This window comes from Oryx dammah, unplaced genomic scaffold (assembly GCF_014754425.2).
Source record: "Oryx dammah isolate SB20612 unplaced genomic scaffold, SCBI_Odam_1.1 HiC_scaffold_8, whole genome shotgun sequence".
Taxonomy (NCBI): Eukaryota; Metazoa; Chordata; class Mammalia; order Artiodactyla; family Bovidae; genus Oryx; species Oryx dammah.
This window is the reverse complement of record NW_024070192.1, coordinates 33,828,690-33,856,050: the sequence shown is the minus strand read 5'-3', so window position 1 is coordinate 33,856,050 and position 27,361 is coordinate 33,828,690. Positions and strand designations below refer to the sequence as shown.

The window sequence follows — 27,361 nt, the reverse complement described above, 5'->3', positions numbered from 1 at the left end:
CCCGCCCTGCCATTCCTTCCCCCCAAGAGCACTCACACAGTGGAGCTGCGGTGACTCCTAGTGGACAGGCCCTGCTCGGCCCTCACCAGTCGCTGATAGGAGATTCCTGTGGCCAAAAAACCCAAAAGAGCAGTTCATGAATTTACCTGTTCCTTCATCAGTCATGGCCCTGCTCCTTGGAGGTGCTGGCACTGGGAGTTCCCAGATGAAGGTCAGAACACGGGGAAGATTAGACCGCTGGCCTCCAGGCCCTCTAACAGTCTGACTTCCAGCCCCCTCCGTGCCAACCCACAAAGCTTCACTCTTTAGGGACTGAGGGGCAGGGCACCCAGGGAGGAGAGTAGGGACCCCGAAGTGGCCTCCCGCTGCCCACCTGGCACCAATTCTGCCACCTCTCCAGGTCCCGGTGTCCTCCTGCAGCCCAGCCGTAGCCCCAGCAGCCCCCCAGCCTTCCCTCAGCATCCCGGCCCTGCCTCGGGGGACCCTCAGTATCCTGCGGTCCTGCCCGGCGTTGTCCTCCTCTGCGGCTGAGTCTGCACCACGGGTCCCATCCTAGCCTTCCTTTATGGTATCATCCATCTCTCCATCTCCCCTGATTCAAAGATGATGAGAAGAAACAAGCCAAGGTTTCCCTTTTCCCCTGAAGCTTAGTTCTGTAGCTGGAAAGTAGGTACTCGGTGCCGTGTCAACCACGGTGAGGAGACTCCGCAACACCTGGTTCTTCTCACCGAGGGGGCTGGGATTCGGCTGCAGAGGGTGGGGGCAGGCAGTCCCCCTCATTAGGGTTTGGACAGCCTCACAGGGACCCTGCTGGGCGTGTACTGGGTGAGAGTTTGGAGCAGAAGGCAGCCTCCTGGGGGAGTCAAAGCCACGACTGGGGTTAGAGACGGCTGTAAGCCGAGGGCTGTGACTTTTGTTTCGTAAGTGGTCAAACATTTCCAATTTGTGCTATTCCAACTTGAGACCTGATTTCTTTGATTTTGGTGCCTTTTGTTTGATGTGTCTTTTATGTAACTGTCACATGTTTAGATGTTAATGTTATATCTACTTCGACAGGCAAGTCCCTGAAACAGAGATGATGACTATCAGGACTCAGGACGCCACCTAGTGGCCGCCTATAGACATGACAGAGAAAAGTCCCCTCTTTGCCCCTTCAACCTCAACAATGTCGCTGGCCACCCATGTTTCCCTGCCCCCCAGTCTCCCAGACTCCAAAACACACAGACATCAAAGTCTTCTCTTGATCTGTCCACACTTCTATTTTAAATACCATGTAGTGTTCTTAACAGGCAACCCACACCCCATTGATCTGTCATGCCACACCCCCGCCACCCTGTTCTGCCCCTGTAGACTCAGGCCAGGCTGGGGCCACCGTCCAGGAGGGCCACTTTATCCTTGAAGCCTGCTGTTCTCTTTAGTCTACAGGACAAGGAGCATTCTCTAACCTCCTGTTTCTCCACCTGCTCATCTTAGGGGCTTTCCTGGTAGCTCAGCGGTAAAGAATCCACCTGCCAATGCCTGCCAAAGAAGGAGACATGGGTTCAATCCCTGAGTCAGGAAGATCCCCTGGAGAAGGAAATGGCAACGCACTCCAGTATTCTTGCCTGGCAAATCCCATGGACAGTGAAGCCTGGCGGGTTACAGTCCATGGGGTTGCAAAAAGTCGGACACGACTTAGTGAGTAAACAACAAACAATCACATTTGGGAATTATGGCATCATTAGCTGGGAGCTGCTGTTGGCTGATGATGTTCTGTTAGTGGGTGCTGTTTCCAGAGTGATTGGCAAGTGCTGAAGAGCCCAGATTCCAAAAGCATCAGCTGAAACTCTCTACCCCTCCCCCAAAGACACCCATCAAATCCCCTTCCTTGGCTTCTCTTGATAAAGAACCTTCACTTATTGGGGAGCCTCATGGCAATGGGTGCTTCTCTCCTCTTTGACCTTTACCTGTCTTCCCTGGGCAACTCAGCAGACACGAACAACTTTCTGAAACGGTCTTACTTAGACCAAAACTGGCTCAAGGGCTGGACAAAAAAACCCACCTAAGTGGTTCTGTGTCTGGTCTTAACATGTAGGAAATCAAAAGGGTCCCCCCATATGGGCAAGGGATGTGTCCTGGTGAGTGGGAGCTGATGGTGGGCGGCCATGGTGAAGTGCAAATGCCTTGTCCAGGCACAGGAGTGCCCTCATAACTGAGCTTTGTTAACCCAACTGAGCTTCCCTTCTTTTTATTTTTTAAAATTTATTTATTTTTGATTGATTGAAGTATAGTTGATTTTTGGAGAAGGAAATGGCAACCCACTCCAGTGTTCTTGCCTGAAGAGTCCCAGGGACGGAGGAGCCTGGTGGACTGCCGTCTATGGGGTCGCACAGAGTCGGACACGACTGAAGCGACTTAGCAGCATAGTTGATTTACAACACTAAGTCAGTTTTATGTGTACAGCAAAGTGATTCAGCTTTATATATTTTTTTTCAGGTTTTTTCCATTATAGGTTATTACAAGGTATTGAATATGGTCCCCTGTGCTACACAGTAGGTCCTTGCTGTTTATCTGTTTTATATATAGTGGTGTGTAACTGTTAATCCCAAACTCCTAAATTATCCCTCCACCATCCCTTTCCCTTTTCTAAAGTGATAACTGGAAATGGCCATTCTGCATAGGACAGCTGACAAAGAAGACAGAGCCTGAGTGACAATCACTGCTGGTGTCACCAAGTAGGAACTGGCACCACGTTAATGACATTCTTATGGAACATCCATGCTGAGGACACGACGAGGTGCCTGGTCATTGTGAGGCAGAGAGTCCCCAGGGCTGACACGAGGCAGGGGAGGCTCAGCCTTAGCCGCACCGCTGTCCCAGGACATGATCCTGGCTTCCTCCTCCTGACCCACATTGTACCCCGACACGAACACTCCTGGCTACTGGCTTCCTCTTATGCTTTCCTTCCTTCTGGGGTCCCTTGGACAGCAGCCATGGAACCCTCTCACATGCACGCACACACTCACACACACACACACGCATCTCCTTTATCCGTTCATCTGTTGATGGGCACTTAGGTTGCTTCCGTGTCTTGGCTACTGTAAACACAGCTGCTATGAACACAGTCCTACTTTTGATCAGGAGTCTTAGAGAGCTTCTGTAACCTGTCCAACGTCATCAGCTAATAAGTGACAGGGCAGAGTTCTTTGTTATCCAAAAGCCCATGTTCCTGCTCTCACATTTGACTTTATAGCTAAAGCAAGAATCATCAAACTTTTCTGAGTCTAGTTGTCTCATCCACAAAATAGGAGCAATGCTGCTTTTCCGTCATACTCTGCAGGGCTGTAGGCTGGGTGATGCAATCGTGGAGGTCTGGGTGCTTTGAAAACTGAGGCGTGACTCACACATATGATGCCCACTGTCCCCCATCAGGATGACAGACCAACTCTCAGCAGGCAAGTGCTGTGTTCTGCACAGCCAGGCAGGCACAGAGTAAATACTCAACAAACATGTGGGCTGAACCCAAGGGGGCTGTGGTGGGTGGGACCCGGAAGTACTGACGTGAGGCTTCCTGCCACCCAGATGGAGGCAGTGGGTGACCCTATGGCGGGGGTGGAGTCAGGAAGAAGTGGGAGGTCCGCAGGCTTGATAACCTGCCCACTTCCTCTGCCACCCAGCCACATCAAAGTGGGATAAACTGTTTCACTCATCTCCATGGCAACTGACTCCACAAGGGTGCATGGGTGGAGGGCCCAGCTCACCAAGTCCCTGTCATCTTCTCCCTGTGACCTTGCCAGGATCCACCTACTAAGATAAGACCACTCTGAACCCTCCTGCCCCCAGCAACGGGAAATCAAAGTAGGCCAGCATTATCCTCGCAGACTGCTGAGAGGGAGACACAACTATCCTCCCATTTTACAGATGAGGAAATTGAAGCTCCTATGACGTGAAATGTCTTGCCAAAGGCCCCACAGCTCCAGGGTTGTAAGGACCCCAAGATGGTCTTGTACCAAGTACTGGTAACCACCAAGTGATGCAGGCTCAGCCTCCCACACAGAGCTCAGTGCCTGTTCTCCCCTTCCCCCTACTGCCTCCCTCAGCTGGGTTACTGGGGGTGGAGCCACTCAGCAGTGAGGCAAAACTATTACCCACCTGCCTTTACCAAATTACACCAAAGCACTTCCTAACTGGACTTCCCCGGTGGCTCAGTGGTAAAGAATCCGCCTACAATGTGAGAGCCATAGGAGACATTGGTTCACTCCCTGGGTCAGGAAGATCCTCTGGAGAAGGATAGGGCAACTCACTCCAGTATTCTTGCCTGGAGAATCCTGTGGACAGAGGTGCCTGGTGGGTTATAGTCCATAGGGTGGCACAGTCAGACACGACTGAAGTGAGTTAGCATAGTACCGCATAGCACTTTCTAACTAGCCCACCTAAGGGTTAAGGAGAAGAAGCTAATGTGGTTGAATTTACTACTTGCTATTAATATTAATGAGGGGTCAGGTTCTATGAAATTAGAGGCTTTCTTGTGGATGTGAGATGAGTGCTTTTTGTTCACTATAAAAGATAATGTCATGGAAGCAACCTAGATGTCCATCAACAGATGAACTGATACAGGAATTGTGGTACATAAATACAATGGAATATTACTCAGCTATATAAAAGAACACATTTGAGTCAGTCCTAATGAGGTGGATGAACCTAGAGCTTGTTGTACAGAGTGAAGTCAGTCAGAAAGAGAAAGACAAATATTATATATTAACGTGTGTGTATGGAATCTAGGAGATCCAACCAGTCCATCCTAAAGGAGATCAGTCCTGGGTGTTCATTGGAAGGACTGATGTTGAAGCTGAAACTCCAATACTTTGGCCACCTGACTCATTGGAACTGATTCATTGGAAAAGACCCTGATGCTGGGAAAGATTGAGGGCAGGAGAAGGGGACAGAGGATGAGATGGTTAGATGGCATCACTGACTCAAGAGACATGGATTTGGGTGGACTCCAGGAGTTGGTGATGGACAGGGAGGCCTGGCGTGCTGCGGTTCACGGGGTCGCAAAGAGTCGGACACGACTGAGCGACTGAACTGAACTGAATGAAATCCAGAAAGATGGCACTGATGAACCTATCTGCAGGGCATCAGTGGAGATGCAGACACAGAGAACAGACTTGTGGAAACGGTGTGGGAAGAAAAGGGAAGGACAAATGGAGAGAGTAGCATGGAAATATATACATTACATGGAAATATATACTATATGTGAAATAGATAGCCAGTGGGAATTTGCTGTGTGACACGGGGCGCTCAATCCAGTGCTCTGTGACAGACGACCTAGAGGAGTGGGATGGAATGGGAGGTGGGAGGGAGGTTCAAGGGGGAGGGGACACATGTATCCCTGTGGCTGATTCATGATGATGTATGGCGGAAGCCAGCACAATACTGTAAAGCAATTATCTTCCAATAAAACATTTTTTAAAAAAGATAATGTCAAAGGATTTTCTCCCCACTGTATGATGTTTCATTCCCCTAAATGATGTTGACTAATTTTGTATCTAATTCTGCCATCTTTTCGTGGCTTAGATGAAAAATTAATTTCAGTTTCTGATACCCTTCTTTAAACTGCCTCTCCCACCTTCCTGGCTAGTTCCCTCAGTAAGAGTTGGAATGCGTCTTTGACACAGGCTCACTATGCATCTGTTTGAGTTTGAGGCTTTTTAACTGTTTGAAAAGGATTGTCTGGCAAGAGCAAACGGTTTCCTATTTCGGTTCTGCTTCCCCTGGAAGAGGAGGCGTTGCTGGCATGGGCAGCCTGGCCTGAGCATCCCCCTCCAGCACTTGCTTGGTCCCCAGCATACCTGAGCCCTCATATGCTCCCAGGGGCAAGATCCAGAGAAAGACCCTCAGCAGTGAGTGGAGGGTTCCACGAGCCCTCACTGCTCTAAGTTCAAAGACTCACTCCATTTCCATCTCCAGCTGCTGCTCTGCTTGGCTCTCCTCTCCCCAGTAGAACCCGAGTCCCACTGTCTGGGCCTCCCCACAGCCCGCCTCTCAGCTCCACATCTGTTCACTGGGGGCTGCTGGGAGCTGAGTTCCTGCTCAGTTGCCCACAAAAACATCTCAAGCCATAGCGTGCGGGCGGCAAGAGGGCAGCCAGCTGGTTCCACTTGAAATTGGGAAGCGGTCTCCCTGCAAGCAGGTGACAGCCCTCCCCCGGACCCATTTCAAAAAGAATGTCATTTAGATCTTAGGCAGAGACTGAAGGTCCTACCAAGACATTTGCATTTTAAATCCTTTCTGTCCTGTTACAGAAAAGAAGAAAAGCTTTGCCTTCTCATTAAAGGAATTCTGGTCACCACCAAGAAGCCCAGAAGCAATCTAGATCTGTTTGTTTGGGGGGATAGTGAGGAGGAAGGGAATGGAAGAGATTAAATTGGTTTGTTCATTTAGGGGGCCTTGGAAAGCGAGGTTGGCCTACTTGTCTATTTATCACGTGCCTCAGCACCTGCCTTTGTCCAACCATTCTCTTGAGAGCCTCCCTGATTTCTTGATTCTTCCATGCAAGCCTCTACCAGGAAGTGAAGCTCATGCAGTGCGGAGCTTTTGACTGAAGGACACCTAGCCTGTACCTATCCAGGCCCTTAGAGACTGTAACGGCAGCTGATTGGTTGGGCAGACAGATCAGCTGATAGGTTGGAGGAAGATAGATTAGCTGATTGGTTGGGCAGACGGATAAGGTGATTGTGTTATGTGCTAAGTTGCCTCAGTGGGGTCAGACTCTTGGTGACCCTATGGACTGTAGCCTGACAGGCTCTAGGCTATTCTGTCCATGGGATTCTTCAGACATGAATACTGGAATGGGTTTCCATGCCCTCCTCCAGGGGATAATCCCAAAGGAGGGATAGAACCCCGCTTCTCTTACATCTCCTGCATTAGCAGGCGGGTTCTTTACCGCTGGCACCACCTAGGAAGCCCCTGATTGGCTGTGACTGAAGTCGCTTAGTCTGTCCAACTCTGACCCGATGGGCTGTAACCTGCCAGGCTCCTAGGTCCATGGGATTTTCCAGGCGAGAATACTGGAGTGGGTTGCCATTTCCTTCTCCAGGGGATCTTCCCCACCCAGGGATCGAATCCAGGTCTGTCTGCATTGCACGCAGACGCTTTACTGTCTGAGCCACCAGGGAAGCTCTGTGGTGGAATCAAGCCCAACCTCATTGGCTGGGCGCAGACAAATCAGATGATCAATTGGGAAGGGAAGTCATAAATTTCTCCAAAGCACTTTTCATATAAAGCTTCAGTCTGGAGCTTTCTAGGGTCCATTAATTACTAGGGAATAAGATTCAGCACATCTGTTCTGTGTGTATTTAATGCCCATGATCAGACACTTAGATACTCTGGGTACTAAACAGAGCCTGGGGCATATACAGATTTAAAAGAATAAAACAAAAAATGGGACTACGACACACATAGTATTTGGGGGCCTGCTTTTTCACTCAACAAGTCACTAAACGTCTTTTCATCTCAGTAACCTTATTTCTATGATATCATTTTACTTAGTTACTTATTTTTGGCTATGCTGGGTCTTTGTTGCTACTCTGGCTTTTTCTAGTTGCAGCAAGCAGGAGCTACTCTCAAGTGGCGCTGCGTTAGCTTCTCATTGTGGTGGCTCCTCTTGTTGCAGAGCATGGGCTTCAGTAGTTGCAGTTCCCTGGCTCTAGAGCACAGGCTCAGTGGTTGTGCTGCACAGGTTTAGTTGTTCCACAGAATGCGATCTTTCCAGATCAGGGGTCAAACCCGTTTCCTGCATTGGCAGGCGGATTCTTAACCACTGAGCCATCAGGGAAGCCCTATGACCTCATTTTAAATGACTGAGTAGGATTCCACCAAATGACTCTGGTACAATATATTCAACTATTAATATGTACAATATTTAAGTTTTTTGGAATTGGCAGATTATTAAAAAGAATGCAGCAATGAATACCTTTGTAGCTAAACCTTTGCACAGCCATAATTATTCATCAGGTTATAAACTTCTAGGAATGGAATTTCTGGGTGAAAAGATAATTACTTTTAATGCTTTAGAGAACACCCTCCCACCCCACTTCCTAAGCAACACTGGTATTTTGTTCTATTTTTAGGTTTACCAATTTGATAGGGGGAAAAAGGTGTCTTCACTATTTAGTTCTGCATTTTCTTTACTACTAGTGAGGGTAAATATTCTGGAGGGGTGTTGCTCTGCTGTTAATGGTTCTTTCTGGATGTGCTTGAATCATATCCTTGTATTGATACTTCCATTGGTGTGTTTGCTTATTTTTTCAATTAACAAAAGAACTCTTCATGGGCTTGATATATTGTTCGCTGCAAATATTTTTCTTAGTTGCTTATTTACTTTCCATTTATGGTAGGTTCTGCCATAGAGAAGCTTTAATTTCATGCTCTCAAATCTGTCAGCCTTTTATTATTTGTGCCTTGGGTGGGGGGACACATTTGCCATCTGTTCTCCACTCCAGGCTCATATAACCTTTTTTTTTTTTTTCATTACTTTCATGGTCTTGATTTCCACACTTAAACATTTAATCCATCTGAAAGATATTTTTATGCTTGCATTAGCACTCAATGCTTTTTGAGATAGAATTTTAACTTGTCCAATTCTCAGTCTGTCAATTACCCTAATACCATTTATTAAATGACCAATTTTTTCATTACTGACTTGTGGATGCTTCTTTGTCATATAATACATTTTTATACACTTAATCTGTTCTGAGACATTCTATTTCATCCCATTAATTTATCCATTCTTATACCAACACTGTACTATTTTAATAGCCATAGCCTTACAGTACTTTTAAAGACCTAGTAGAGAAATATTCCTTTCTTACTTTTCCCTAAGAATATATAAATAAATAGATAATAAATGCCACTGTAGAGCATTTATTCTGTTCAGTAGACTTTATTTTGTCAAAATTTTAAAGATACTGGTATTTTTTATCACGGTTACATTTATTTCCATAATACTGGATATTATTACAATATTGATTCAATCCAACAAAGTCTCTTAAATTCTTCATCCTTCAGTAAAGTTTGCTGTCTCTGTGTAGGTTATTCACATTTCTTTATTTACTTTATATTTTTAGTTGCTATTGTAAATTATTTTTCCCCATTATGTTTTCTTACGAGTTGATGCTATTATACGAAAAAGCTCTTAGCTCCCTGATTATTAGTTTGACATTGCTTTGGGTGAGTCTCACAGTCTTGACAGATAACCAGTTCTTTCAACTCTGTGAAATTAAAATTTTATCTTCTCTGGAAGAGGAAATATTCCTTACTTTTGTCTTTTTGCATAGGCAAAATCATATAAGCACAAAGAGGAAGGCTGTTAATAACAGAAATGCTTCTAGTATTTCACTATGGGTTGTTACCTTATTAAGGACCCTCCCATATATTAGTAGTTTCCACATATTGGAGGGGCTTTGAATATCAGGAATATGGATGTTGAATTTTTTTTTTAAACCGGGATATTTTTATTCAGAATAGATACTGAATTTTATCAAATGTTTCAGAGGCATCTACTAGGATGTTTAAGTGACTATTCCTTTGAGCCACTGATATGAGGAATTACTCAAATGAGGGGCCACCTGTCAGTAAATTGTACTTGATTACATTTTTCTTGCTCTTACAATAGCTTTGTTAGACCTTGTTTCCATGTTGGTGAAAGTCCCAACTCTTTTTGAACTTCCCTGGTGGCTCAGATGGTAGAGAATCTGCCTGAAATGCAGGAGACCTCAGTTCAATCCCTGGGTTGGGATGATCCCCTGGAGAAAGGAATGGCAACCCGTTCCAGTATTCTTGCCTGGAGAATGCCCTGGACAGAGGAGCCTGGCAGGCTACAGTCCATGGGGTCGTATAGAGTTGGACATGACTGAGGGACTAACACTTTCCCTTTTCTACCATTTTTTGGCACCAGGGACCGGTCTCATGGCAGACAATTTTTCCACAGATTGCGGGGGGATGGTTTCAGGACAATTCAAGCATATTACACTTACTGCGTGCTCTATTTCCATTATTATTGCGTCAGCTCCACCTCGAATCACCAGGCATTAAATCCTGGAGGGTGGGGACCCCCGTGTTATGGCACCTGCAGTCTCTGAGGGACCCTGAGTGCCACTCGCCCATACTGTCATGGTGTCCGTCTGCCTATTCATTCCTGGACCAGCCACCTTCCCTGGCCAGAACCTAGTCCATCAAACATATATCCCCCTATCTGCTCTGGGGTAGAGAGAACAAACAAGCCGTCAACACTGTGGCGGCTTCTCTGTCTGACCTGGGCAACCTCGAAGACCAGTCTCTTGGCAAATCAGAGCAGAGGCACAAGCCATGAGATGGGGTCTCCTTAACCTGAACCTCTGCTCAGCTCCCCCTGAGAATTCCTCCTGGAGTTTCTGCTGGTGTTCACAGCTTTCAGTCTTCTGGTGTTGATGTAGACGTGGAACATGAGTGCCGTATGAAGAGGGACTCCAAGGTTGTGAGGCGGGCCATGGACAGAGATAAGGTGAGGGATGTGAGGTGAGGAGGGTCCTAGCCCAGTTTCAGAAGGGCGGGAAATCTCCTGACCTGTAGGGCCCCTGCCCCACGTGCTGGCCGCCTCCATACTCACCTGGGGCCTTCAGTTCAGCATCGATGAAGGTGAGCAGTTCCTGGCAGATGCTGCAGTAAGGTACGGGCCAGGTCAGGAATCGGTGGTAGGTTCTGGATGCTTTCAGAAGGAGGTCTGAGTCTGGCGGGAAGTGTGGTGTCTGGGGTGGAGAGGGAGCAGCAGTCAGAGAAGTCCGGGTGAGAAAAAGTTCACTGATGTTCCAGGGCAGACCTGGCTTCTTTCTGGAATGTTCCACACAGGGCACACTTTTCCTGGCAGCAGTGTGTCCCAGGGAGAAGGCGGGCAGAATGGAAAGTTACCCACAAGAAGTGAGTTACAGACGGCCAGGTGAGATGGTGCCCAAGGATGTCTCTAAGACAGGGGCCTGGCTTTCACCAAACAAAACAATTTACCAAATTCTGAAAAGCTGTCCCCTTGGAGGTCATCGTAAATGGGGCCACTGCAGCCATGGAATGGTCTTCAGGGCTAAATCGTCTTTATTTAAATATCCTCATGAGAGGCAAATGTTTATTCTTTGAAGTGGACTGACTCAATGTACATGGAGTCATCTGGCGCCACTGGTCTGGTGAACAGGGGGTGACCGAATTGGGGGAACTGACCACTGGGGTACAAAAGGAGGAGACACCACATCTCAGCAGAACCTGTCTGTGACTGGGACCAGGCTGTGACTGCATCCCTTCCGTGGGTCCCCAGATAGTCCCGACACGATGGTGTCTATGGGGAGTTACTGGAGGTCTCTCAAATGGTCATCTGAAGCCATCAGAGGGGTAACACCCATCTGCAGTGTCATCGGTGGACAGTTTCTCTCGCTGTGCCTTTATCCTCGGAGCTGTGAGGGCTCTGCGCACCGCCCCCCCCCCCCCCCCCCCCGCCAGGAGGCTGTTCTTCCCTTCCCTCCCCCGCAGCCCCCAAGGCTGGCCCATCCGGGAACTTACACAGAGGACAGTGGAGTAGAACAGCAAGGCCAGGGGGGCCAGGAGGTCATAGGTGCCCTTCTCTTGGACCTGTGTAGAGGACAGGAGGGGCAGGGGCTCAAACTTTTAGAAAATAAAAGCTTAAAAAAATCCCTCAATATCCCCCTTAGCCACGGCTAATATTTCAACTTACCGCTCCCTACACCATGTTTCTCTATGTATTTTCCTTTGCAAAGTTGTAATCATTGGGTGTGTATTTTTACACTTCATGTCTTTTACATACAGTATGATAAATGGATTTCTGTCTTTCTACATCATCTCTAAGACCACCTTCATCCCCCTCCTGGTTACACAGTTATCTATTATTTGTGTTGTATATATGTTTTCCAGTTTGTTGTTGATCTTTTAATTTTATGGAGTTTTTAAAAAGTCTTTATTGAATTTGTTATAATATTATTACTTCTGGTTTCTTTTTTATGTTTTGTTTTTTTGGTCACAAGGCATGTGGGATCTTAGCTCACCGATGAGGGATCAAACCCGAATCCCCTGAATTGGAAGGCAAAGTCCTAACCGGGGAAGTCCCAATTTAATGGATTTTTTAAAAATGTACATAAATTACAAACGTTAACTTTTTCCTTTCTGGATTAAAAAAGTTGAAAAAAATTTTTTTTCCATGTTCTTTGGCCACATCCTGCAACTTGCAGAATCTTAGCTCCCCAGCCAGGGAATGAACCCAGGCAAGAACAGTGAAAGCACTGAGTTCTAACGAGTGGGCCACCAGGGAACTCCCTAAAATTCTATAATGTATTAAATTTTGTTTCTACTCTTGGGTACTATTCATCATTTTTATTAGCTGTATAATACTCCTTCTGGTAGAGGCTCCATAATTTATTAGCTTTGTTTTATACACTGGAAATTATTTATTGCTATTCTAAGTACTCATGCAATGAAAACTTTTGTGCACACTCCTATAATTTGGATTATCTATCTGTGACAGAGTTCAAGAAGTAGAATCAATGGTTCAAAGACTATAACCATATTTATGATCTTGGAAATATATTGCCAAACTGCTTTCCCAAAGAATTTGCCATTTATATTACCTTGTATGTATGAAAGTACCAGTTTCACCATGCCTTTCCCTGCAAGGGTTATTTCAAAGTTTTTGCAAATTTGCTAGGCAAAAGCTGTGTCGTTATGGTTTTCATTTGCATTTATTTTATTATAACTGAGGCAACATTTTCCATATTGTTTACAAGCTCTGTTTCTTCTTTTATGAGTCATCTCTTTGATAGAGCTCATCCACTCCATCATAAACACACATATATACACATGATTTGGAATTCTTTGGTTAAAATGCTAGTGGTCTCCCCACTCATTGTGGCATTCATGGGGGTTGAAGAGGCAGAGAAAGGCACGCCACCTCTGCTGTGGCCGGTGATGTCAGCAGGATGAAATTTAGAATTCTCCTTCTCTTTTACCCTGAAGAGACTATGTGTCCAGCACATCTGCTGCTCAGCTGGCCCCTTCTATTGGGTTAGTTAAAAAGTTCACTTGGGATTTTCTGTAAAAACCTGCACGAACTTTTTGGTCAACCCAATACAAAATCGTCCCCTATTGCTACACAGTGGTTGTTCCTATTTGGGTTCATAAGATAAGCAGCCTTGAGGTGGTTTAGCCCTTCTAAGCTGGTCTGCTTGTGGCCAGGGAAAGCATCAAGTAAATGGTGGTGTCAGAACTGGCCTTGGGTGTCTTGATGAACCAAGACTTTCTTCTTACAGGCAAAAAACCAGCTGAGAAAGACATGTGTTTTTTAACGAAGTCATGTGTTAAAAAAGAAAGAAGAAAGAAAGGAAAACTTAAAAAAGAAAACTCTTACAAAAAAGCAAGTCTCTGTAGGGATTTGTGGCTGCTCTGGAAGCCTAGCCCAAACCAGCTTTAAACCTACTCTTCAACTTTAAGTCATGAAAGCCTATTTATTGAACTGTTGGGCTTCCCTGGTGGCTCAGTGGTAAAGAATCCACTTGCAATGCAGGAGACGTGGGTACAATCCCTGGGTTGGGAAGATTCCCTAGAGGAGGAAAGTGTTCTTGCCTGGAGAATCTCCATGGATAGAGGAGCCTGGCGGGCTGCAGTCCATGGGGTTGCAAAGAGTTGGACACAACTGAGTGAGCAACTGAGCACGTGTGCACACTGAACAGTTAGAGGAGGTCTCGGTTTACTTCTCCAATCAGATCAGTTTTCACTTTTGTGTTTTTGTTCTCATGGGACTTTTCGAGGAAAGGAATTTGGCAGAGATTCCTCTCTCCTTTGTAGTCAATCCTTTGACTTATAAGGAGCGGGTGGGCTAAGTCACTTCGGTCATGTCCAACTCTTTTGTGACCCAGACTGTAGCCTGCCAGGCTCCTCTGTCCATAGAATTCTCCAGGGAAGAGTACTGGAGTGGGTTGCCGTTTCCTTCTCCAAGAGATCTTCCCAACCCAGGGACTGAACTGGCGTCTCTTATGTCTCCTACACTGGCAGGCAAGTTCTTTACCACTAGCGCCACCTGTGACATAAAAGCACTGTCTGTCTTAAGAAGCAGCGTAAACTTGGGCCCCTGGCTCACACAGCACGCGTTCTTAGTGAACGATGTCCCTCTCCTGAGGACTTAGATCCACAAGCACCGCTGAAGCAGAGAACTCAGGCTTCCAGTGCCTCCAAGCCCCCTGGTAGTCCAGGCACCCTTGAACTGACCTTCAGAACGTGCATTCTAAGTCACTTCAGTCGTGTCCGACTCTGTGCGACCCTATGGACTGTAGCCTGCCAGACTCCTCTGTCCATTGGATTCTCCAGGCCAGAACACTGGAGTGGGCTGCCATTCCCTCCTCCAGGGGATCTTCCTGACCCAGCAACTGAATCCATGTCTCTTACGTCTCCTGCTTTGTCAGGCGGGTTCTTTACCACTGAACTACCAGGGAAGCCCTGTGGGGACCTATTTCTCGACTCTACAAGGCTGGCCCAGTGCCACCCTTCAAAGCCAAGCTGAGCCCTCACCTCTCGGGTCTTCTGCAGGATCTGCTCCAGGAGGATAAGGAAGTGGCCTGGGTCCCTGCTCACCAGCTCCTGCAGGCTCCAGCAGTTCAGACACAACCCAGCTGGAAAAGGGAGGAGAGGCCATCTGTCAGCTCAGGGTTGGAGAGAATTGGGCATTCCTGGGGCTGCACTGGGGCATTACCTTCTGATGGAAGAGTCTCAGAAAATTCTAGACCAACACAATGGACCCTATCAGGCCCCATCTAGATAATAGTAAGCTTCTTCCAGGAGACAGGAGGTTCAAGTGACACAGAGGGGCTGGGATCCCCCTTAGAGGCCAAGGAACAGGCCACGACTCTGCTCCTTGTCCCTCCAGAGAGGATCAGCCTGCCCACAACCTCCGAGATGCAGAGAAGGGGGACAGGAGCAGAGACAGTTGGAGAAACAAGGACAGGTACTCCACAAGCTCCATCTCAGGACACGAGGCTGTGTCTATGATAGCCATGGGACCTCCCGGGACTACCGGGTGGTGGAGCCTGGGAAGGGGAAGCACCATTCATTTCTGTTTTAAAAGTGACAATTAGCACTTTGTCACCCTGTAACTTCCCCAGACTTTTCTTAGTTTGTCAATCTGCTTCCCTGCAGTCAGTAAGGGTAAACCCCCAAGTTAAAGAGGTGGTCATGGAGGCCTCTGTGTGTGTGTGAGATAGGGGGGTGAGAGCAATGCAGGCACAAGTGGCCCCCTCTTGTGTCTGAGCTCCCTCCAAAGTTCTGAAGGCCCTGACGCTGCATTCCTATGGTCACAGGTTTTGGTAACTTTTGCCAAAGTCAGACATCTTTGCATTCTTTAACTTAACAATGGCCCCTCAATTCTGTAAACTTAGTCTCCTTAAAACCTGGGTGGGAGGCCAGAAGGAAGAAAACTGCCATTATTGAGCACCTACTGTGTACCTTTAGTCATGTACAGATGGGAGAGTTGGACATAAAGAAGGCTGAGCACCAAAGAATTGATGCTTTTGAATTGTGGTGCTGGAGAAGACTCTTGAGAGTCCCTTAGACAACAAGGAGTTCAAACCAGTCAATCCTAAAGATCAATCCTGAATATTCATTGGAAGGACTGATGCTGATGCTCCAATAATTTGGCCACCTGATGCAAAGAGCCAACTCACTGGAAAAGATCCTGATGCTGGGAAAGACTGAAGGCAAGAGGAGAAGGGGGTCAGCAGAGGATGAGATGGTTAGATAGCATGACTGACTCAACAGACATGAGTTTCAGCAAGCTCCAGGAGATAGTGAAAGACAGGAAAGCCTGCTGTGCTGCAGTCCATGGGGTTGTGAAGAGTAGGACACAACTGAGCAATTGATCAACAAAAACTGCACCTATAAGTTGGCAGGCTTTTCATACGCCACCTCCATTGAGTCTCCCATCCTCTCCTTGGGAAGGTGGTTCCTGCTACTATTATTCTCGTTTTACAGGCAAGGAGGTTGAGTCCTGAGAGGCTAAGGGACTTGCACAAGTTCCTACAGCCCATGAGAGTCAGCTGTAAGTCAGATATACTGAACTCCAAAGGCCAAGGAAAGCTTCTCTGAGAAGGTGACATGTGAGCTGAGACTCGAATGAGAAGGAGCCAGATCTGCAGAGTTCTGAGGGAAAAATACCAGGCAGCAAGTGCAAAGGTCCTGAGGTAGGAAGAAACCAGGTGTATTCAAGGTACATGGATATCTATCTCATAGGGTAGTTAGGGAGGCAAGTGAGATAGGGAAAATCTTTAAGAGCATAAGGAGACATTAGAGTTAGGCACTAGCCTTGGAGACACAACTGCCCTAGTCTATAGATACCCCCGTTTCTCTGTCCTGGGGATCACGTGACATGGAGAACTCCTACTTTCTGAAGGTCTGCCAAGATTCCCCATTGTTTTATGGGCAAGAGAAGGATGAGGCTCTGGAGAGAACTAGAAATCAGGTAAAATGGGAGAATTCTGTGGAGGGCTGTTCATGGAGTCTTAGCTGCTCTTTTGAAATCAGCAGCTGAGTGTCTAAGCAGACCTTAGGGAGGTAGGCTTCCAGCACCCGAAGAGGATGAAGAAGACAGCGTGGGGGAGAGGAGAAATGGCAGCCCTCTGACCCAGGGCAACTCTCCGTCAGGTGCCCTGCTGCCGAGCACCTGCCTAGGTGAGGTCCGAGTCACGCAGACAGGGTTGGAACCGGAATCTGCTGGCCCGGGCCCGGCCCAGCGTTCCCTGCAGCCCCTCAATGCGCCTCCTCCCCTGCTCCCTGTGAACCTACCTGACCAGGAGGTGGAGCGGCGGCTGAGGCTGAGCCCATGCAAGCAGCGCTCCAGGGCATGCTGGATGCGGTCCTCTGTGCATGTCGTGGCCCCTTGCTGCATCCTGAGTCATCGCCTGCATGGGGGACAGATGCTGGTCAGTCTGGAGACCCTCAGGCTCAAGGAGCACATGGCCGAGCAGGGCAGCCAGTGGAGACAGCGGGCACTCTGTGCCGTCAGTCGGCTGCCTCCAGGGCTGGACCGCCCCTGGCCGTGCTGCTCAGAGAGGCAAGACAGGGCACTCGGGCCACCCAACAGCACAGGCTAGGGAAGTGAGGGGTCGGGGGAGGAGGGGAGTGGATATGTGTGGGCTCCACAGGCAGGGGTGAGTGTCTCCAAGAGCCCGGGGAGTGCCCGGGACATGGCCAGCCCCATTGCTGGGCAGGAGGACCTCAAAGGAAAAACCAGCATCACTTGGGGACTTTCTTCTGAATTTCCAGGCTTGAGTCCCCCAGCCCCCAGGGACGGGCAGGCAGGGAGCCTGTTCCTGATGACCACATTGCTGAGATCCCCCTCAGTGTGTCAGGGGCCTCCCGCCTTCACAGGCGCCCCACGCCCACCACACCATACCCTCTGCTCAGGTGCCCAGGCCCTAGGCACCCAGTCCATTCCTGCCCTCACCTCCACTTTGGCTGTTTTTCTTTGCTTTCTCTGAGGCTTAGCAAAGTTACCAGTTATTCAAAGACCTTCCTTGGCTTAGCCTTTCAGAGAACCACTTCCTCTTTCCTGCTGACGAGGGACAGGGGTACTGAGCTCAGGCTGGAGGGCTGCTGAGGAGGAGATCTAAGAAGGGGTTTTAGCAACAGATGGGCAATGGTGCCAAGGGCCACATTCTGAAAGCCTGCAGCAGGGCCAGCTTCACACTGAAGCGTGGGCTCCTGGGTCCCCAGGGAAGCTGTGACAGGTCACCTAGTCAAGGAATAAGCCTGGTGTTTGGCATCAACAGACTTGGACTCAAATCTCCACTCTAGTATTTGCTAGCCATGCACTAGGCAATGTCTTTCACTTCTCTGTATTTCTGTTTACTTAGCTGTAAAATGGGTATGACGAGGGTACTAAGGCTCCAGGGCTGTTGGGGAAATTCAGTACCAAGGTGGATGCACTGAGCAAGCTTTCAAGACAGGAAAGCTTTCCTGCTGCAGTCTTTTCCGTGATCCCTCTTTTCTAGGGAATTTCCCTGCATTCACCCTGTCCAGGCTGATCCCACAGTTGGCCAGTCAGGCCAGGTCACAGAGGGAAGCCGAGGAAGCAGTTGTCCAGCTCTGTGGAACAGGGGATGGACCCGGAAACCACAAGCAGAAGCACAGAGCTCAGAGCTGAGCCATGCAAATGACATGCAAAGACGCAGGACATCCTGGCCTGGACCCTGTGGTCAGCTCACAGAAGCCCAGCAGGCAAACTCTCCCACTTCCCTAGCTGGGAAGGAACAAGACACCGAGGGAAACAGAAGCCCTTTGTGAGCGGCTCAGCATCACCTCACTTTAGTGATGTCCCTGGGATGGTGTGGGGGCGGGCCTCCTGGGAAGCAGTGTGCGTGCGTTCTTTCCTCCAGGGATTTACTAACCCCCAGGCACTAAGAGTGGCCCCGCTCTAGGGGTAAAGAATTCACCTGCCAATGCGGGAGACGCAAGAGACGCGGGTTCAATCTAGGATACTAGGATGAAAAGCTGGACTGGAGCTATTTTGCTGATTCTTCACTTGGAGGGCCTCCAGCCTGGTGAGGGAAACATAGCAGTAAGAGGCTGAAGACTGGACACTTTGGGGGAGAACCAGAGGGAGCATGGGCACTCTGTAGCACAGAGAGGTTAAACAACTTCCCTAAGGTCACACAGCTAGGGGTGGCAACCCAGACAGTCTGGCTCTGACTGCTCCTTGGCCCAGTCATATACAGTTGCTGGGAGAAAAATAAAATTTTTTGTTAACTACCACAGCGAGTGTAGACTCAGTTAACTAACATGATCTTGCTTTAGGAGACCTCCATTCCCACCACACGTGTCTATATTAGCTGCCCACTGCAGCCCTGCCTCCTCCAGGAAGAGAACCAGGGCCCCCAGAAGCAACAACCTCGGCTGGACCAAGTGATGACCACGATGGCTCAAGGGGACCAGGTGTTCTCAAGCTCAGAGCGAAGGCAGAACCTGCTGTGTTCCCGTTCCCTTCACTCAGTCATGTCTGACTCTTTGTGACCCCATGGACTGTAGCCCGCCAGGCTCCTCTGTCTATGGGATTCTCCAGGCAAGAATACTGGAGTGGGTTGCCATTTCCTCCTCCAGGGGATCTTCCCTATCCGGGATCAAACCTGTGTCTCCTGCATTGGCAGGTGGATTCTTTATCACTGAGCCATCCCGGTGAACTAAGTTTAAAGGTCCCTCCGTCCAATTCCTGCTGCAACAGACAATCTGGCTGTGTCAGGAGGCAGGAATGAGTGCCCTCCGGTGTCCCAGCATATCTGACGCAGAGGCAGGACTCAAATGCACATCCTCAGCCGACATCATGTCTGCCGCCACCCCATCCTCAGAGCAGTGTCCTGGGCTGCTGACGGTGGACGCACGGACGCTGAAGGCTGCTCCCCACCACCCCGTCCAGGGCCATGGGGCCAGGCTTCTCCCCGTCTCTGGGCCCCGAGCGACTTTCCCATCTCCAGGCCTCCGTGTCTTCAGCTGCTCGTTCGGAGACAATCAAGACCTTGTCCTCGGGGCACTGGGCAGTCTCCCTGGTACCCTGAGGCCATCTCGAGCTTGACCCAGCTCTTCACAGAGGCAGGACCTCCTTGAGGTGCTGGGTCCTGGGAGCCGAGGGATGGGAGGGATGGGAGCCTGGCAGGGGATCCTGGCAGCCCCGGGGGGTTAGCCCAGCACACTGCGGTTCACAGCCCAGCCCTCTGGCATGCTCACTTCCGTGATGAGTCAGTCATCGGCCGCCTTTGGTGACTTGTCAGCAGAACTCCAGTGGCTTTCGGGTGAAGATGAAAGGGGAAGAGGGGGTACCTCTCCCTCCCTAGGATGATGACTTTTCTCAAAGGCTTGGTGGGCAAGGCCTGGCCTCCCTTGGCATCCCCCTCCCAACCCCCCAGCCCTGCCCCCTTACTACCAGGAGGTCAAGTTGTGAAATTCCAGCTGCTGCCAGGAATGGGAATTGCCCCCCTTTCACCCTCAATGGGGTAGTGTTGAAACACTCAACAACAGGGCCTGCCTCCACCTCCGAGTTCCTCTTCTGAGCCAGTAAGGATGAGTCCTCACTGTGGACCTGAGCAGGACAGTGAGGCCAGTGAGGCCAGTGAGGCCTGATGGCTCAAGGGTGTGGGGAGCAGGCGCTGGAGGGCAGAGGGAGACCACCTCTTCTCATGATGACATGACCCCGCGATGCAAGACAGGAGGCACCTCCCCTCATGGGCAGGGTCGGCCTGGTTTCCTGATGCAGCCCCACATGCGGCCAGGAAGAAAGGTTCTTTTCTTGAGGGATTTAGTGGAAAACGGCAGAACTGTGGAGTCTACATCTCCTAGAGAGGGAAATATGGGCCTCCAGGCTCTGGCAACACTCCACACGGCTTCCTTTGTGTTCTGGAATATTCCAGGCCCATGTTTTGAAGACTTAGCCCCATAGGTGGACATATGAGAAACACCAAGGCCTGTGGTGCTGAGCTGACCCCACTGCTTTGGTCCTGGGCCACTCCTCCCTCTCCCCCTTCCTACGGTCCTCTGAGGCTTCATCTCCCTTCTGTGTCACCAGTCTCCTCCTTAGGTCTCTTCGTAAGGCAGAATCTCTTCTTTGAACTAATTTGTAAAAATTTCACTTCCAATACAGGAAGGATATACCAGAAACCAAGGAGACTGGGGTGAGATGGAAGGGGTAAGGGAATGAGATGGGGGGTAAGGAGGAGTAGCTCTTCTCTGAGGACACCTTCATATATGGCTTCAACTCTTGGAACCACAGCAATATTTAACATATCCCAAATGAAATAAATAGAGGACTTCCCTGCTGGTCCCATGGCTAAGACTCTGTGCTCCCAGTGCAGGGGGCCCAGGTCTGACCCGTGGTCAGGGAACTAGATCCCACATGCTGCAACTAAGACTCTGTGCAGCCAAATACATAAATACATTAAAAAAAAAATTTAATGAAATAAATCAACCAGGATCTGGGGAGGCGCGGGGGGAGAAAGTAGGAACCAAACAACAAATTACCTTAATGTACTATTAAATGATTAGTAGAACCACACTGTAAGGAATGGGGAATACAGAAACGAACCTCAGTAACTGGAAAACCGTACTTCCACTGCATACTGTAAGGCTAAAGACAAAAAGAACCATATATGAATACTGCCTTCTAGTTACTAAACTTGCTTCTTATAGAGATGTGGGTTATAAATCCTGAAACTCCTTCATGTGTATGTCGGGGGTGTGTGTGTTCAGTCATGTTTGACTCTGTACGACCCCACGGACTGTAGCCCACCTCCTACAACTGTAGTCCACTGCTTTGTCCATGGAATTTCCCAAGCAACAATACTGGAGTGGGTTGCTGTTTCCTTCTCCAGGGGATATGTCCGATTCAGGGATCAAACCTGTGTCTCTGGCATTCCTGCATTGCAGGCGGATTCTTTACCACTAGCACCTGTACGCTAGGACTGAACAAATTAGCCAACAGATCACAGATAATGAGAGCCAGTTTCTTACTGTTAGAGAAAGAAGTTACAGATAAGGAAAGGGGTAAGTCTAGAATGAACCACCTTCTGGTGTAGGACTGGAATTGGGGAAATCACTATCAACTCATGGGTTTTAATGTCTACTCATAGATACGTATCTGTTCAGTTGCTCAGTCGTGTCTGACTCTTTGCGACCCCAAGGACTGCAGCATGCCAGGCTTCTCTGTCCTTCACCATCTCCCAGAGCTTGCTCAAACTCATGTCCATTGAGTCAGTGATGCCATCCAACCATCTCGTCCTCTGTCATCCCCTTCTCCTCCTGCCCTCAATCTTTCCCAGCATCTGGGTCTTTTCCAATGAGTTGGCTCTTCACATCAGGTGGCCAAAGTATTGGAGCAACAACAACAGACGGATACATATAGAAGTGAAAAAACCATTTGTGTGGACTATGAATTAATATGCGTACCTATATTTTCTAGCTCTGTCTGTTTAGAGAGCCTAGAAACAATGACTTCCCAGTAATGATAAGCACCCCCAGCACCCAGACCTTGGTTCCTAAATATCATTTTCCAACCAAAGGAACCAAGGCTTCTTAGGCAAACAGCTGATTTTAGGATTGGGGCAGGAAATACAGAAGATAAATCTGGAGGCTTGGTACATCTTGTAGAACCAGAAAATAAGCCAATATTTAGAAAAAGATGTGTGCATGCTCAGTCATGTCTGACTCTTTGAGACCCCATGGACTGCAGCCCGCCAGGCTCCTCTCTCCACGGGATTCTCTAGGCGAGAGTACTGGAGTGGGTTGCCATTTCCCCCTCCAGGGGATCTTCCTGACCCAGGGATCGAACTTGCATCTCCTGTGGCTCCTGCGTCGGCAGGCAGATTCTTTACCACTGAGCACCGATGGGGAATGTTAAAAGGCATAGGAGCTAACTTAAAGGAGCTTCCAATGGTCCAAGCCAGGATAGTCCGAACAACTAAATAATCAAAGTGTTGGATAATAATTCACAGGATGAAATAAATACCCATGAGTCTACACTAATGTCATAAAGTATAAAGTAAAAAAAAAAAAATCAATAAAGAGAAAAGAGAAAGTACAGGTCTTCTTCACAAAAAAAGGATTCTAGTTAATAAATGTGACAGGAATGAGAGAAATACAAAATGACCATTAGAGCAACACCACAGTTCTAACTATTACAGGCAAAATCCACCAACAGATGCTAAAATCTGTGAGTGAAAATCTGAGAGAAAACAAGATATGTGCAGAGTCTTTTGAGTATTTTCCCCAATAAACTGATCAATCACAAGAAAAAATAATGTCACAGAGGAGAAATCCAGCCCTGCTTTAACTTCAGGACTAAATTTAATATCACCAATAATAACACACCTCAACATCATGTATCCTCCCATATCCTGATTCGAGTCACTAAGAGAGACACAGCATCACTTCTGTGGGATTCTTGCCAAAAATTCCCAACCACATGAACCAAATCATGAGTAACCATTCAAAACCAAACGCAGGGACTTCCCTAGCGGTCCAGTGGTTAAGGGTGTGCACTTCCAAGGCAGGGGGCACAGGTTCGAGCCCTGATCGGGGTAGTAAGATCTCACATGCCTCGCAGTGTGGCCAAAACAAACAAACAAAACAAAAGAACCGAATGCAGGCAAATTCTATAAAATAATTCACCAAAGAGTCAAGGTCATAGAATATAAGGCCGGACTTAGTAACTGTCACAGACTGGAGGAGACTAAGGAGATGCAAAAGCTAAATGTGATGTGGGATCCTGGACTCGATTCTGGAACTGAAAGGGGATGTTAGGGCTAGAATTCAAGGATTTGGATCATTATCATTTCCTGGTTTGGATAATTGCACCATGTCATATAAACTGCTAACATTAAGGGAAGCTTGGTGAAGAGTATGTTGTTGCTGTTGTTGTTTATTTGCTAAATTGTGTCCGACTCTTTATGATCCCATGGACTGTAGCCCACCAGGCTTCTCTGTCCATGAGATTTCCCAGGCAAGAATACTGGAGTGGGTTGCCATTTCCTTCTCCAGGGTACCTTCTTGACCCAGGGATCAAACCCACGTCTCCTTGGCAGGAAGATTCTTTACCACTGAGCCATCTGGGAAGCCCTGGTGAAGGGTATACCTGGGTCTATACAACGCTTTTTAATAGTTACCTAGGCTTTACATACCCTTTGTATATCTTTCCAAGTGGGTATCCAGAGCTTCAATGCCCTTCATGAACTTGATTAGATTTAATGAACAGTCACAGGTCCTAATTATTTGTGGGTGGACCAGTGCAGAACTGGCTGCTTCAAAATCCCCTAATCTCATGTTCCTAAACTGGAGTTGAGAATCACTAGGGTTTTTAGAGGGTCTCTGAGCCCTTTCTGCAAGAATGCTTAAACCGTATTTTCATTTTGATGGCAATTAGGAAAAATTAGTATTTAATAGTTAATACAATGCTGAAGCTGAAGCTCCAATACTTTGGCCATCTGATGTGAAGAGCTAATTCATGGGAAAGACCCTGATGTTGGGAAAGACTGAGGGCAGGAGGAAAGAGGGGTGGCAGAGGATGAGATAGTTAGATAGCATCACCGACTCAGTGGGTGTGAATTTGAGCAAACTCTGGGAGATAGTGGAGAACAAAGGAGCCTGGCATGCTGTAGTCTGTGGGGTCATAATGAGTCAGACACTACTTAGTGACTGAACAACAACAACATTAATATATTCTGGAATATCTTGATAACACTATGACCAAATGTTACCATAAAATGTTGATGCATTTGTTTCTATCATCAATTTGGTGTCCCCTAAAAGGACAGTGTTGTTAGTGTCTGGGAGAGCTCAAGGTTGTACATAATGGGTTAATAAATGAAAAATATTTAGAACAGTGCCTGGTACATAATAAACATTTAATAAATGTGATCAATTAGCTATCAGGGTGCTTTCTCAGTATACACATTTCAACTCCAGGTGGCTTTGAGATCAGGCTAAGAAAACACTCCCTGGATGACTCTGATGTACAGTAACATTTTCTATTTTACAAATACACTCATACTCACATCCCCACCACACACATGCATCATACACTAGACCATGAGACTAGAAAGGCACCTTACAGACCATCTAGTGCAACTCTCCCATTCTACAGACAAGAAAATGGGGGCTATGAGCCATGAAGGACTTGCTCAGATTAGAGAGTGGCACATCTCCTATGACCCAGCAATCCCTTTCATGGGCATATATCCAGACCAATCTATAACTGGAAAGGATGCGTGCACCCCCTATGTTCATAGCAGAGCTGTTCACAATAGCCAAGACATGGAAGCGACCTAAATGTCCATCTACAGATGAATGGATAAAGAAGATGTGGTTCATATATACAATGGGATACTGCTCAGTCATAAAAAAGAATGAGGTCATGCCATTTTCAGTAACATGCGGATAGATCATACCAAGCGAAGAAAGTCAGAAAGAGGAAGACAAATAAATGCTATATGGTATCTCACTTATATGTGGACTCTATGACACATATGAACTTATCAATGAAACAGAAACAGACTCACAGATATAGACAATAGATTTGTGGTCGCCGAAGGAAAGTGGAGTAGGGAAGGGATGGATTGGAGTTTGGGATCAGTAGACGCAAACGATTATATAGAGACTAGATAAACAAGAAGGTCCTACTGTAGAGCACAGGGAACTATATTCAATATTCTGTGATAAGCCATAATGGAAAGGACTATAAAAAAGAATGTATATACATATAGTGTATATATATAACTGAATCATTTTGCTGTTCAGTAGAAATTAATACATTGTAAATCAACTATTCATCAATAAATGTTTTAAAGAAAGTGGTGAATCTATAACTAGAATTTGAGTCCAGAACCTCAGGACAGTCATGCAACCCTCCGGATTGAGTGAGAATCAGACACTATTGTGCGGCAGTGAGTGACCTCTGCTCCTCTCCTCAAAGTTAATTTTAGAATTCTTTTTCAAACTTATTCCAGAGTTTTGGGGCTGTGTAGATATTCAACTACTTCATGGGTCAATTTTGCAAATTTAGATTTTCTGATGGTATCATTCATCTTAGTCAGATTTTAAAATTTCTTAGCAGGGATCTAGAATTCCTATATACTTTTAAAAATTATTTTTGAATATTGCGATTTTAGCTCCTCTCTTAATCTGAATGTTGTAATATTGTTTTCTCTTAAAATAGGGATCCAGATTTGTGTTAAAATTTTTCATACATCACAATTCCTGAAAGAATTATTTTTTAAAGTTATAGTAAACATAATAACTACGATAATTACAGTTTCTTTTCCCTGAACAGTGGCTTTAAGTTCGGTTTATTTCATTGCTTGCTGTTTTGTTTTGTACCATGCCATCCCTATTTATGAGTTCTTTATTTTAATTCATCTGTTGCTCAGCCAGGGTATTTCGAGTAACTCCAGGAAGTGGGTGAAGAACTTTCTGAGGCTGTGTGCGTCATGTGTCATTCATGGAGGCTTACTATGAATTACAGCTTTGCCAATTATAGAACTGGCATAATTTATACTTTTTCACCCTCAAATTGTTTATAAAAAGCCAAAATAATGAAATGAAAAATGGCTACCACAAATAAGAGAATCAGATAAGGTGGCTGGATACAAATTAAAGTAGAAGTTAATATTATTCAGACACACAAAAAACAAAAATGGTGTTGGAAAGAAACCCACATACACAGCAACGAAAAGAATAAAATAAGAGAAAATAAGCTTTTAAAATCTGCAGGAATTCAGTGAAGTAAAACTTTTGAGGAACACAAAGGAAGGCAAATAAACAGAAATGCATAACCTTTCGGTAGATAGGAAAATTCAGTATCATAAAGAATTAATTCAAAATGAATCAGAGAATGAAACGTACAGGGTTTAAACTGCAAAACTCAGAAGAAAACAGGAGGAACACTTCATCACATTAGCTTTGTCAATAAGTTCTTGGAAAAGACACCAAAGCACAGGAAAGGGAAAAATAGATAAACTTGACTATATTAAAATTTAAAACTCTGCATCAAAGGAAAAAATCAACAGAGTAAAAAGGCAGCCTACAGAGAGGGAGAGGATATTTGCAAATCATATGTCTAACAAGGAGGTGATATCCAAAATATACAAAGTCCTGCAACTCAACACAACAAAAAACCCAATTAAAAATGGTCAAAGGTCTTGAATAAACATTCCTCCAAAGATACACAACTGGCCAATAAGCACATGGAAAGATGCTCCACACCCCTAATCATTAGGGAAATCCACATCAAAACCACAGCGAGGTACCCCTGCACACCCATTAGCATGGTCATTATGAAAAACAAAAATAAGTGTGAGTGAGGATGTGCAGCGACTGCAACCCTTGTGCACTGCTGGTGGGAAAGTGACACGGGGCGGCCACTATCGGAAACGGCAAGCTGAGTCCTCACAAAAGTGACAACAGAATTGCCGCACGATCCAGCAGTTCCACTTCTTGGCATATTCCCCAAAGTACTGAAAGCAGAGACCAGGATATCTTATTGTACACCCTTGTCCCCTGAAGCAGTATTCACAGCAGGGAATGTGGAAACCATCCGTGGACGGAGGAATGGATATCGGATGTGGTCTGCACATACAACGGGACAGCATTCAGCCCTAAAAAGGAAGGAAGCTCTGTCACGCGCTCCATCACGGATGAGTCTTGAGGACAGCACGCCAAGTGAAACAAGCCAGTCACAAAAAAACAAACACTGTATGGTTCCACTTCTATGAGTCTCTAGAGTAGTCAGATTTGTAGAGACAGAAAGCTCAATGGTGGTTTCCAGGTGTTC

General features: G+C 47.0%; 1 protein-coding gene and 1 long non-coding RNA gene across 4 annotated transcripts in view; both read right to left on the bottom strand.

The window, feature by feature from the left end:
• PIK3R5 (phosphoinositide-3-kinase regulatory subunit 5) overlaps positions 1-27,361 on the bottom strand; it is a 73,918-nt gene that overhangs the window by 10,365 nt on the left and 36,192 nt on the right. For 2 of the 3 annotated variants that reach the window (XM_040243375.1, XM_040243378.1), the window contains exons 2-6: positions 16,840-16,955; positions 14,575-14,675; positions 11,563-11,631; positions 10,628-10,766; positions 37-106 (exon numbers count right to left, since the gene is read on the bottom strand). In XM_040243375.1, coding sequence (XP_040099309.1) covers positions 37-106; positions 10,628-10,766; positions 11,563-11,631; positions 14,575-14,675; positions 16,840-16,942 — 482 coding nt within the window. In that variant the 5' untranslated portion in view covers positions 16,943-16,955. Of the gene's footprint in view, positions 1-36; positions 107-10,627; positions 10,767-11,562; positions 11,632-14,574; positions 14,676-16,839; positions 16,956-18,488; positions 19,086-27,361 lie in introns of those variants that run through there. The other variant, XM_040243377.1, reaches the window with a different exon arrangement.
• LOC120865993 lies at positions 8,263-9,760 on the bottom strand. Its single transcript, XR_005721576.1, has 2 exons — positions 8,650-9,760; positions 8,263-8,425 (listed from the first exon to the last, which is right to left on the bottom strand). It is a non-coding gene; the product is annotated as an uncharacterized LOC120865993 (long non-coding RNA).